Source organism: Ictidomys tridecemlineatus, chromosome 1 (genome assembly GCF_052094955.1).
Source record: "Ictidomys tridecemlineatus isolate mIctTri1 chromosome 1, mIctTri1.hap1, whole genome shotgun sequence".
Taxonomy (NCBI): domain Eukaryota; kingdom Metazoa; phylum Chordata; class Mammalia; order Rodentia; family Sciuridae; genus Ictidomys; species Ictidomys tridecemlineatus.
This window is the reverse complement of record NC_135477.1, coordinates 132,682,052-132,694,267: the sequence shown is the minus strand read 5'-3', so window position 1 is coordinate 132,694,267 and position 12,216 is coordinate 132,682,052. Positions and strand designations below refer to the sequence as shown.

Sequence of the window (12,216 nt, the reverse complement as noted above, 5' to 3'; positions counted from 1 at the left end):
TATATTAGACAACTTAGAAAGTGTCATCCTTCAGCCATTTCTTGAGCTGTTATCTACTGGTGATCACACTTTCATCATATTTGCTTATTAATAAGTTTTGCTAGGTACATATTTTGCTTGCACCTGTGTTTTTCTGACCTAGATGAAATTAGACTTGGGAAGCTTCATTCCATGAGACATCCAGAGAACACATGTTCATCTGACTGGAGACTGTGGTAGCACTGACATGGTTTTACACAGGAGCAAAAGGTCCTCAAAGCACTCTTCATGAAGAGAAAGTACTTTCTATTCCCTGGCTTCCCTCTTACGTTTCACAAGCAGAGAAGGGACGGGACGTGCCTACCAGAGCTTGTTCTGCAAAATAGACAGGAAATACATTTCATGGATACCCAGGATCCAAATTCATCAGCTGAATTCAGGCTGAAAATATTGAGTTTCAGGATAGATCTGAAACAACTCTGAAGTATCAGTTGACACAAGGCTGTCCCCCTTGGGATTCTCAAATAATTATCATTTTCTCTTCCATAGAGCCAAAGATTGAATTTTGAGAAGGATAAACATGTCTTTTCTATGGCTACTGAACTCTCTACAAGTTACAACTAGATCTCCTAAGTTTTCAATAGGCATTTAAAAAAAATTACAAATCCGCTTCCTTATCAGTATTGCATTCCTAAAACAATCTTGTTTTTTTTTCTGGTTATAAACTGGAATCCGTTGTATAAAATTGAGGCAATACCTTAATGTACAAAGAAAATATAGAAAAAGAATCATATGTTAAAAAAATAAAAAAGAAATTTTGTTGAGATTTTCTGCCTCACCATCGTCCAAACCCGTCTTCTTCTCCCCTGGTCAACACTAGCTTAGAGAAACTATTAGACTGGCCCCTCCTATTCTTGCTAGAAAACTGGCCTCAATGCAACCTGTTCTCTTAAGCACTTTAACGTTGCATTTCTAACCGTCTGTCCATCTCAGATTACCCTGACAACTTCTGTCACACCTGAGAACCACTCACATAAGGGTCTGCAGACTATGGCCTAGTTGACTGCCTGCTTTTGTGCTGCCCATGAGCTAAGATGAAGTTTTCACATTTTTAAATGGTTAAAAATGAAAAGAATACTATGCCATGACAAGAGAAAACTGTCGAGTTCAGTGACTATAAATTGTTTCAGCAATAAAATTTTGCTGAAATACACCAAGCTCTTTCAATTGTACATTGTCTATGGTCACTTGCACTACAAGGACAGAATACACACAGTACTCACATCAGAAAATGCAAAGTCTTAACCATATACTACCTGGACCTTACAGAAGAAGTTGGCTGACTATTGATCTTAATGAAATATTTTTCCTTAAATTGATCCACCTATTTTACTTCCAATTGTTTCATTTATTTTTCTTGTGGTGGGGCTGTGGATAGAACTTAGGGTCTTGCACATGCATAGTAGGCACTCTTTCACTGAGCTACATCAGTGAATAGCTTAAAACTATTTTGAAGGAAAACTGCATAACACTTATAAATGGAAAGCTATAATTACCCTAACCAGAAAGGAATCATAAAAATAACTGCAACAATCACAAAGAAATACCATTCACACCTTAAGATGGATATAAAATAAAAACGAGAAAAAAATAAGTGTTTACAAGGATACAGATAAATTGGACTCCTTGTGTACTACTGAGGAGAATGAAAAATGATACAACTGATGTGGAAAACAGAATAGTTGTCCCTCAAAAAGTTAAAAATTAGAATTACCATTCAAACCAGCAACTCCACTTCTGGATATATCTACATAAGTACTGAAAGTAGATATTTTCAAAGCCATATTTGTCACAGATTACCCACAAGAGCCAAAAGGTGAAGCAGCTCAAATATCCATCAACAGATACATGAATAAACAAAGTGTGTATATACTGACGATGGAATATTATTCAGCCTTTAAAAGGAGGAAAATTCTGGCACTGGCTACAACATTGATGGACCTTGAACACATTGTATTAAGTTAAATAAACCACAAAAGGACATATACAATAAGATTACATTTCTATGATGTGCATAATGAAGTGCCTAGAGTAGTCAAATTCATAACACATAGAAAGCAGAATGGTGGTTGCCAGGGGCTGGGATTCTCATCCCAGAATGAGAAATGAGGGGTTGTTTAGTGGGTACAGAATTTCAGTTTTACAACATGAAAAAGGTTCTGGAGGTGGTTAATGGGTATGTTGCACTATACTGTGAGCGTATTTAACACCACTGAACTGTACGCTTAAAATGGTTAAAATGGTATATTATATGTTATGCATCTTTTATTACAACTAAGAAAAATTTAAAGCTGCAACAAAGATGCAATAATATTAATCCAAAGCAAGGTAGATGTTCCTGAACACCTAGGACTTGTTGAGAAAGGAGATCAATATTTCTTAGGGAAGCCATGAAATTTAGCATCCTACCTAGATGCTGTCTCTGATGAAATACAAATAAAGTAAAGAGAGACCATCATACTACATGTGATTCCACTGTCTTTAGTGCCATGCATTTCTTCTCATCCATACTTGAAAATATGTGAATTCCCATAAAGTCCCAATTTGGGAAGCATTAACTAAAAGCATTCCCCAGTGATGTGTCACAATCCAGGAACCACAGTCTTTCTATCCTTGTTACAAAGCTTTCTCAGTTGCTGTGGGATAGGATCCCATGAAGATAGCTTTGCTGGATTAAAGCTCCCTTTTTCATAATGACATCTAATTTTTGAAAACCACTTTTGTATCGTGGTATTAAACACATTTAAGCAAAGAACAAATTATGAGATTGGCTCTCCTGGGGCTAATGTTGGAATCTCCTAAAAAAATCATATATTTGGGCAAGTGAAAGTTGGAGTGTTTTCCAGCATACCTCACCGTTTTTCAGAAAAGTATGTGTTTTATGCAGCTAGCGAAAAGAAAATAAGGAATAATCTGAGAAAGTACTAATGCTATTCAATAACATCAATACTTTAACAGAAAAATTCTAAACATTAAAAATTCTTATAGGTTACATATTAGAAATTGTTAAGTATACATAAATCTGCTTTCTCAAAGTATCAGAGGCTTTATAAGACCTTCAATTATAACTTAATATGAAATACCCACTAAATTAAATTATTTATAGTAAAGTCTACACCAAGGTTCCTTACGTTGTCCACAGTAAGTTCCAATAAATCCCTTCTGGCACTGGCAATGGTCATCTGCACAGGTCCCACCATTCATGCACCTCACACTGCACTGCTGAACTGCAAATGAGAGCAACAAATAATATGCACATATTTGTTACCAAATTATAGTATTGAAAGCTTATAAAACTAAACACTACATGTTCAATTCGATGACAAATATACTCTACAGAACTAAACGTTACCATCCAACAAATTTTTATTTATTATTTTTCATATGTGCATACACAGGCATATATGTTAGAACATGTTATTTGGTATGTACTTAAAATACATTACACTTCCAGCATTAGAGAAAATCACTATAAAGTTCCCAATAGCATCTGTGTCAGCCTACACAGGAGGCACTCGCATCCATTCAGACTACAGGGGTTACATGTCAGCTATCGTGATGGATCTGGGATTGGTCCTCACAGAGTCTGCATTCCACAGGCAGACAGATCAGACTCCAGTAAACAATATCACAAAGTCATTATAGACTGTGATAAACTATCTGAAAGAAACTAATATGAAAGGGAATAACCTAGAGTTGAGGAGGAACTTGGGTAAAGGAATCAGACAAGACCATTTTGATGGGACATTTATGCTGAGCTTCAAAGGATGAGAATGAGCCAGGCATGGGAAGTACCATGGAGGAATTTCCGAGGGAGAAGAACCAGCAAACCAACAGACCTTACGATGATGAAGGGTTTCTTCTGAAGGACTAAAATGTTGTGTGGATTAAAAAGAAAGGCAAATGGAGAGAGATTTTGGAGAGCCAGGCAGAGGTCAAGCAGAGGATGAAGGGCCCCCTCAGCCACAGAGGGCTTTAACTATATCCCCAAGGCAAAATGGTTGTCATTGAAAAGATTTCAAAAATCAAGAGAAGTTATGTATTTTATGTTTTTAAAAGATAACTCTAGCTGCTCTGCAGAGAATGGATTTGAAGAGGGCAGGTTTACATGAGTCCAGGTAAGAAATGAGGATGGTTTGAATTACATGGTAGCAGTGGAAGTGGTAAGAAAAGAATGAGCAGAGATGTATTTTCTAGTAGAACCTTATAGGTCTGATTGAAAAAGTTGAGTGGAGAAAGAAAATAAGCAATTGCTTAAGCACTGGGTGGATGGCATTGCCACTGGCTGGGGCAAGAGGAACTGCGGAAGTACACTGGGATCCACAATGAACGAAGAGCTCCAATTTAGACTTGCTACTGAGTTTTAGATGCTTTCTATATGTTTAAGCAGAGACATCAAATAGGAAATGGTACATGAGGAGTAAAGCTCAGTGAAAGGATCTACTCTGGAAATAATGAGTAAAAGAAGAATATTAGGAGTTGAAGACACCTATGCTAATAAGTTCCTCTATGGAGGACATAACTCTTGAGAATACCATACTTTAAATGGAAGGCTGATGAAGACAGAGAAAAAAGACTAAAAAAATAAAAATCAAGATATGTTATACAGGTTAGAGGTATTAATAGAAATTAGGGACACTACAAAGAAACAAGTATTTCAAGTAAGTAGTGATGAGTGTTGGTAAAAAAAACTTTAGCAAAGTCGAGAAGGTTGAGAACTGAGGTCAGAAAAGCTCTTGGTAGAAAGGAATTCAGTATTTACAAGGCCAAATAAGTGCATGGATTCCCTGCTAAAGCATATACTGTGAGCTTAGAATGGGCCAGAGGGTATTCAGCTGCCCAAGAAGATGACTTAAGAAATTAAACTTTCTCCAGACTCATGTTTTTTTGTTTGTTTGTTTTTTGTTTTGTTATTTTTTTTTGCCAAGAAAACCAAGAGCAGAATAATAAAGATATTTGCAGGGGTATCTTGCAGACAATCAGGCAAGGGTGAAAGGTTCAGATAAGTTGTACAGAAAATGTGCTGATCAAGATGATCAAGAAGGTCTGGATGCATTTGAATGAAAGGTTTCAAAAAAAAAAAGGAAACTTACTAGTCCAAATTAGAAAATGCATTTTACATTCAAAGAGTGAAACTTGAGTTTTTCGTAAGAAATTTCATCAGAAAACAAGGACATGTCTTATATGAATCTTGAATCTTCATTCTTGAGTCAGACAGACTCCAGATTGAGTCAGTTTAATGAAAATTCTGGAGGAAACTATTAAAATATGACAACTTCACACTCACTTGAAACAGACTCAAGCATTTGTGTAAATACTGAGCGATTAAGTAAACAATACCTGTTTCCACATTGTTATAATATTTTCTCCAATATCTGCCTAAAAGATTCATCTTGGACCTTAATGTTCTAACAACTTTTAATTGGGTGGTGAATAACATGATCTTAGTCCACTGTTACAGTTATCTCATAGTGTTGAGAATTGGTGTGTAAAGCAGAATAAGGTAATCTGTATAAACCATAACTCTATAAGTTATCTGTTGTCTTTCTAATCCTGTTCTCCTTCCCTTGCAGCTAACCCACAAAACAGGATATGGGCTGCAGTAGCTACCCAGAGGCAATAAATACAGTCTTAATATTTGAGTCTATAGGCTTAGGCATCAGAACACAGATTCAAGTCTGTATTACCTTGGGTCAGTTAGTTATGTCCATCTTACTTTCCTACTCTGTGAAATGAGTACATAACAATATCCCAAAATGTTGATGTGAAGACTCTCTAAAGTAATGTAGTCAAACATCTAAAACTGTAACTTTCCCATAATAACAACCTACTAAGTTGTAGCTATTATTCACAAAGAATCACTGAATTCTGGCTTTTCTATTGCTGAGACATACAGCTCCTGGGCCACAATGAAAACATTTTTTCTTACTGAAAACCATTACCCACTTGAAGTAATAACTAAGCCACTAAAAGTTCTTACTCCAAAAATTAATATCAATCTACTTGGCAAGTGAAATAATCACAGATTTATAACTTCTTATAAAGGACATTTATCATTTACTCAAAAACTTCATGAAAATACAGTAAACAAGGTCACATATAAGAAACATACTTGATTTTGCTCCACAAGTCGGTGATATTTGGCCACTGGAACATGTACACATGTTAGGACGGGAGCAAAATCCATCTCCACAACTATTTCTACAAATTGCTGTAGAAAACACAAGAGAAAAGTGAATGAACAATTATCTGATAAAAACAAAATAAATACACAAAATAAAAAATAAGATAAAGATGCAAAATAAAAATCTAAATTTTTAAAACATAAAGAAAAATGTAAGATATAAACATGTTATATAAAATGTCTCATGTTAGATATGTAATGAAATTACCCATTAAAAACATGGGAATAAGTTTTACAAATATCTTATGAGACACACACTCTACCAACTGAGCTATGTTCTCAGCCCCTATAAAGGAAGTTATTTCAAATTCCATAATACTAATTACTTAATTTGCCTATTAGAACAAGTTGTGTTTTTTCTTATCCAAGACTGAGTTTAAATGCAGAGTTCAAAAAATAAACAAACAAAATAAATAAGTACATAAATGCAGAGTTCATTGAGAAGCAATCTTTATCCCCCTAGCAAGCTGTATTAAGGAAACAGAGATCCTAAACAGCCTTAGAGAACACAGCCCTCTGTCCAAAAAACTTTTGCAGGACAGTGAATGTGAAAATGGCTGAGCCAGAGACTCCAGGCCCTAATGACTTGGCCAAACCTCAGGGGTTCCATGCACATTCCTTCCCGGCTGGTATCTGACCTGCCCCATCATCAATCTTTGTTCCCCTTAATAATTCCCTCTCTCCTTCCTCTTGCCTTTCTTCCTCCATATTATCTCCAGAACTCGGCCTATTCCTGCTGCTCAGAAAAGCCACTGAGACATTTAGATGGGGAGAGAATCAAAGCCTCCTGCAGCTGTGACCTCAAAACACAAAGGTATGAAGGTCATCACAGCCAAGAATGTTTGGCTCACTGACGCCACACATACCACAGACACTCAAAACCTGTAGTCCAGTGCTTTCAAGTGGGAAGTCTTTCCCAAATTTAGAGTCAGTTCACTGAAGAGCTGAAAGATTTATCTCTATATCCACAATTGAATTCTCTCTTTGAGCACAAAGTCTGCATGCATTCATGCTCCATGCCTGGATCATGAAGACAAAAAGAGGAGTCTGGGAATGCCCTGAAACTAGCTGTAAATATTTACAGCAATATACATGTATATCTTTTCCTAGGGAGGAGGCACACAACATTCAAAGAGATCTTGTACTCCTCATAACTTAAAGGACATGTTCTACAGAAGCAAACTAATTCAATAAATGTTTTCCTTCTTCAAATTGCCTTTTGACATTCATATAATATGGCCAGCATCTCCATTAGAATTCCTTATAAATGAAAACAGTGTTAAATATCATTGTGTGAAGTTAAAAATATATTAGGCCAGAATATGATTCCCACCACACAGTTGACTGATACTTCCTGCAATGTACTAGAGTTTCAGATCATCAATAACTCTCCAGTGCTCATTAAAACATTTCTAAGTCCCTCTACTCCCCAGGAAATATACAGTCTAGGTTTAGGGGAGATCCAAAGAGTCCACATTCATCCAGATCATAAACCCAGTGAAGGTATGAAGAGTTGGAAATCTTCAGAAAGTGAGTGTAGTGTGTATCTGTGAGCCAGAGACAAACAAGAGCTCTCAGGCCCTTTCTTCCTGCACCTGCCTCAGACTATGGTTTGCCTCACCTAAATATGAGTGCCTCCTACAAACATTAAAACCGTGAGATGTATAAATACTAGATGGAGAGGAACAGAGGATCTAGGTGTTAGGGCTTCAGTGGTACTAGGAGAAATGACAGGACCAAGTATACATGGCACAGAAGAGGCCAATTTCTCACTCTATCACTGACCTGCTGTGAGCTCAAGAAAAACCCACATGTTCTCTGGGTTCAGTTTTCATATTAGTAACATAAAATAGAGGGATTATATTGGAGTGTGTTGATGTGTCTTCAGATCCCAAAATGCTATGAATCTGGACCAAGCCTATCCCAAACTGTTTCTTCTCTGATCAAAATACTGTTTGCAGTCTAATTCCACAATTCAAATTATTGACTTTAAGTTTATAATAGTTTTAATTTTGTGATTTTCCCTACATGTTATTTTTTTAAATGTCAAAATAATTGAATTGCTGAATTTAATGAAGTCTACTAAAGCTAAAAGTTAGATGAGACCCATGCATTAGGCTATAAAGGCATTATATTCTCCTTTTATTCTGCATTATATTTTACACTCAGAAAATTAAATTTATGTTTTTAATAACTATTTTCATAGATATTCTCTTGACACAAATATAAATATTTCTTGGAGATACTATTTCAAGGTGTATGCTTTTGCCTGGATTACTGATACAGGCAAATCCCAGTGTTTCTCACAAGCACCCATTTTTTTCAAGTAGTAGAAGCATAAGCTACAATAGTTAGTGTTACTCAGGTTTTCAAAGCTGATCTTCTAAACAACTAAAGGGCACAATGTTACTCAAAGACCAAAAGTATTTAAAGCTGACACTCAAGGGGTCATGCATATACTTCTACTGCAAATATTCTGGAAGGCTCTGCTCTCTGGAATTCCCATTTCACACTGATCCAATAAAACCTGACTTTACAGATTTTCAACACGTACCATAAACCAATCCCTTCTCCTCGGCTGTTTTCCAACTCAATAATGGCATTCACATTCATTACATTTAGTGAGTCAGACTTTCCGCAGTGCCTAAGTCACTCACGACTAGTATGGCAGGTGTGTGGTGAGTGACGTTAGCTGTTTCAGGATTCTAGGAAACCATGTAAGTGTAAAGCAGCCCTGGTAATGCCCTACTGGCCTGAAAGAGTAAATGCATCTTCCCTAAAAGCCTCACATATGACTTTCTTTGCTAGAGAGAAAAGAAAGCAACACCTTTTCTCTTTTTTAATAAAAGTGAAAGCTTATAAGCAGAGAGTTTATTTAAAATATTTATGAATATAGTTGCTGTTTCCTTTTTGCATCATTATTAGATATTGTGGGACTTTAGGGCAGAAAAATAAGAAGAAACTAGTCTTCACGGTACTTGAGATTTTGTTCCTTTAAAAAAAATGCCTAGGAATAGCATTAAGGGTCTATCTTGGGCCACAAAACCCATAAATATAGAGTTGGAGATGCCACTACATCCATATTATCCCTGGTCTAGTGTGGCTTGCCCTTTTTCTTTGTTCACAGTTGCATAATCATGGAGAACACTGAGGTCAATTCAAAGTCAAGATTGCCTCCAAATGAATGTGTTGTCTATATATGATACCTGGCTCTCCTCTGAACAAACACACAGGAGAAGTCCACTACAGTTCAAGTCACAAATTCACAGGCATGCAAAATAAGACACTGCAGAGTACTGGACTAGGAGGCTGATGACTAATGAGTTCTCCAATTAGAACTTGGGAGACCTACATACACACGTTGGAAAGTGAATAAAATAACCAAACTTTTAGGTCAGAAACACAAAATTTTCAAGTTCTAAGATTCAAATTGTGAAAAACTGTACTCTATGGGATTTAGGATCTGTAAATGCAAAATTTAAATGTCTCCTCCACCATATCCCCCCCCAAAGTTCAAGCCACTAGAAAGAGTTCTCTCTACAAATTTTGTTAATCTAGGTCCATTCAAAGTACCATGAGTGTGCTCCTTTCACATCTCTGTTATGAGGCTGTTGAGATGAAACCAGAGATAATAACTGTGGTTTTGTATAAAGGCCTAAGAATGCTTGATCTTCATAAGGCCTAAATCTCAGCAGAGTCTAAAACCAGATACTTTACATAATTAACACTGTGGTCTTATCTGGAGTTTTAAAGGAAAAATGGTTTTGAGTTATCTAGGGAATTGCTCCAACACAACCCCTCTTCTCTTTGTATTGACATAAAAAGAAAACTTCCGGGCACCTTTAAAACCTTTGTCATGAATACTCTTCAAGAGATTCCATAAGTGAAGTCTGATCTGAAAAACTGGCCACTTCTTTGCCACCATTCACATGGGGCTTCATCCCCATTATCACTGCTCTGTGGGCAATGGATTTTTACATGCAATTGTGTGTCTAAAAGATAGAACATTAGGTTGACCCAAAGATAGGTCTGAGGGTTCTGCCCCAAGCTGTGGGCCCAACCAAGCACTCACGGACAATGCACTGGTTTCCTCCAGGGAGCGTCTTCCATCCTGGGCAGCAAAAGGAGTGGAACCTGGAGCCGCACACGTTTGGCCTGCAAGGGACAAGCACCTTGTCAGAAACGTAGGTGTAGGAACACATTTTAAATTCCTGAAATTTAGGAATGGAGGGCAGACATAGAGGTAAATGCTCTAGACGTTGGAATGGGGAGGGTCCGAAATCTCTAAAGCGTCCCTTTCATCTGTTCCCTTTTGCTTGCCTTTAAAGGGCGAAAGGAGACAGGGAAACATATAATTTGCTACTATTCTAGCCTCCGGATGTAGAGAACAAAGGGGACATTCCATTTCTAAAATCCTTTCTCTCGTTCCCAAATCCATTCTTCCTTGATCTACTGTTACTTCGGCCCGGACGTGTCAAGGAAGGCGCGTCAGAAGGTGGAGCGCTCGGGTTGATGATTAGAGAATGAGTTGTAAACCCCGCACTCGTCCTCAAACAAAAGGCTCCGGAGCGGCGCCCCCGACGGTGGGAGCAGGCAGGCTCCGCCGGCCCCAGCGCAGGGAGGACCCAAGCCCGCCTTCTGCCAGACATTCGGAACCTGTTCCAGCACCGCAGGCCTGGAACGCTCTGCGATCCGCACCTGGGGGACCCCAACTCACCCCTTGCCCAACCCCCAGAGGGAGGTCTTTCCGCTGGCCGAGCTTTGGGGTTGGGAAGGAAAAGGGGGAGGCGCTCCTGGGGGTCTTCTGGCACAGTGGAGTGAAACGCTAGCCGCCAGCACAAGATTCACTGAGAGATTGGGTAGGATGGAAAGCCGCCAAGCTGAGGATCCCAACAAACCCGCCACCCCAGGCACAAGGCCGCCTGCCCACCTACCCTCGGAGCACGTCCTGCTGTCCTCGCCTGCGGACGCGGCTCGCCGCTGAGGTGCCCTCTTCCCGGTACTCGGGTGCCACAAACCCGCCTTCGGAGCCCGCAGTAGCCGGCCGGACCTGTTGCGGCTGCGGCTGAGGCCGGAGTGGCTTAGGCGGTGGAGGCTGGGGCTGGCCGGCTGTACCCTGCGCCCAGAGCGCCACGCAGCCCAGCCACACCAAGTAGGGCTGGAGACACAACCGCCTCCGTCTCTCCATCGCCGGCGCCGAGAGCGCGCGGACCAAGGCCCGCGAAGAGCGAGCGATCAAAGACAAAATCCACGCGGGCCTTAAAAAGTCAGGGTCTAACTAAGCCCTTCGTCAGCTGCCGGGACTCCCTTGGGCTCGGGCTCCCTGCTCTTAGCGGGAGCCCGGGACCGAGCGCTGGCCCCTTGGCTGCCGGCGGCGTGGGGCACAGGACGCGGGATCTAGCGCAGTGGGCGGCGAGGCGCGGTGGCAAAGCAGCCCGCAGCCCCGCGCGGTCCACGTTGCATCCCCCGGGCCACGGCCCCGAGCGACTCCAGGACCGCCAGCGGGTGGGGGCGGGAAATTACAAAAGTAACCCGAGCAGCCGCGGGGTAAAGTTACAAAGAAAGCGGACCTCACAAGAAAAAAAAAAGGGGGGCCTGCACGTAGCGGCTCAGCGGATTCCTGTGCGCTCCGGGCACAGATCTTGGAAAGCTGCAGAAGTCACCAGAAAAAAGCAGGCAAGCAAACAAAAGTTGCCCCCAAAGAAGAGCAAGGTCTCCTCGGGGATCTCTTGGAGTCCCACGGGGCAGCGACGCGCGGGCGGCGGCTGTGGAGCCCGGCGGAGGTGCGCGGGGCCGGAGCGAGCGGCCGGAGAGAGGGCAGGAGGCTGGACGCCGGGGAAGATGCGGCGGAGGAGGGCGCGGCACGGGGGTTTTAGAGGCCCGGCGGGGCGCGGGGCGGGCCTGCGGGCGGCGGCTGTCAGTGGGGGCCGGGGCGCAGCCGTCCACACGTGGAGAGCAGCCCGAACCTAGGGGCCGGCGGCGCAGAGTGGGCG

The 12,216-nt window shown here is 40.8% G+C and overlaps 1 protein-coding gene across 1 annotated transcript in view; it reads right to left on the bottom strand.

The window, feature by feature from the left end:
• Positions 1 to 12,199, bottom strand: part of Fbn2 (fibrillin 2) — a 221,771-nt gene extending 209,572 nt beyond the window's left edge. The window contains exons 1-4 of the mRNA XM_005324144.4: positions 11,158 to 12,199; positions 10,296 to 10,378; positions 6,152 to 6,250; positions 3,171 to 3,266 (exon numbers count right to left, since the gene is read on the bottom strand). Coding sequence (XP_005324201.2) covers positions 3,171 to 3,266; positions 6,152 to 6,250; positions 10,296 to 10,378; positions 11,158 to 11,411 — 532 coding nt within the window. The 5' untranslated portion in view covers positions 11,412 to 12,199. The remainder of the gene's footprint in view (positions 1 to 3,170; positions 3,267 to 6,151; positions 6,251 to 10,295; positions 10,379 to 11,157) is intronic.
• Positions 12,200 to 12,216: the final 17 nt, after the last annotated feature.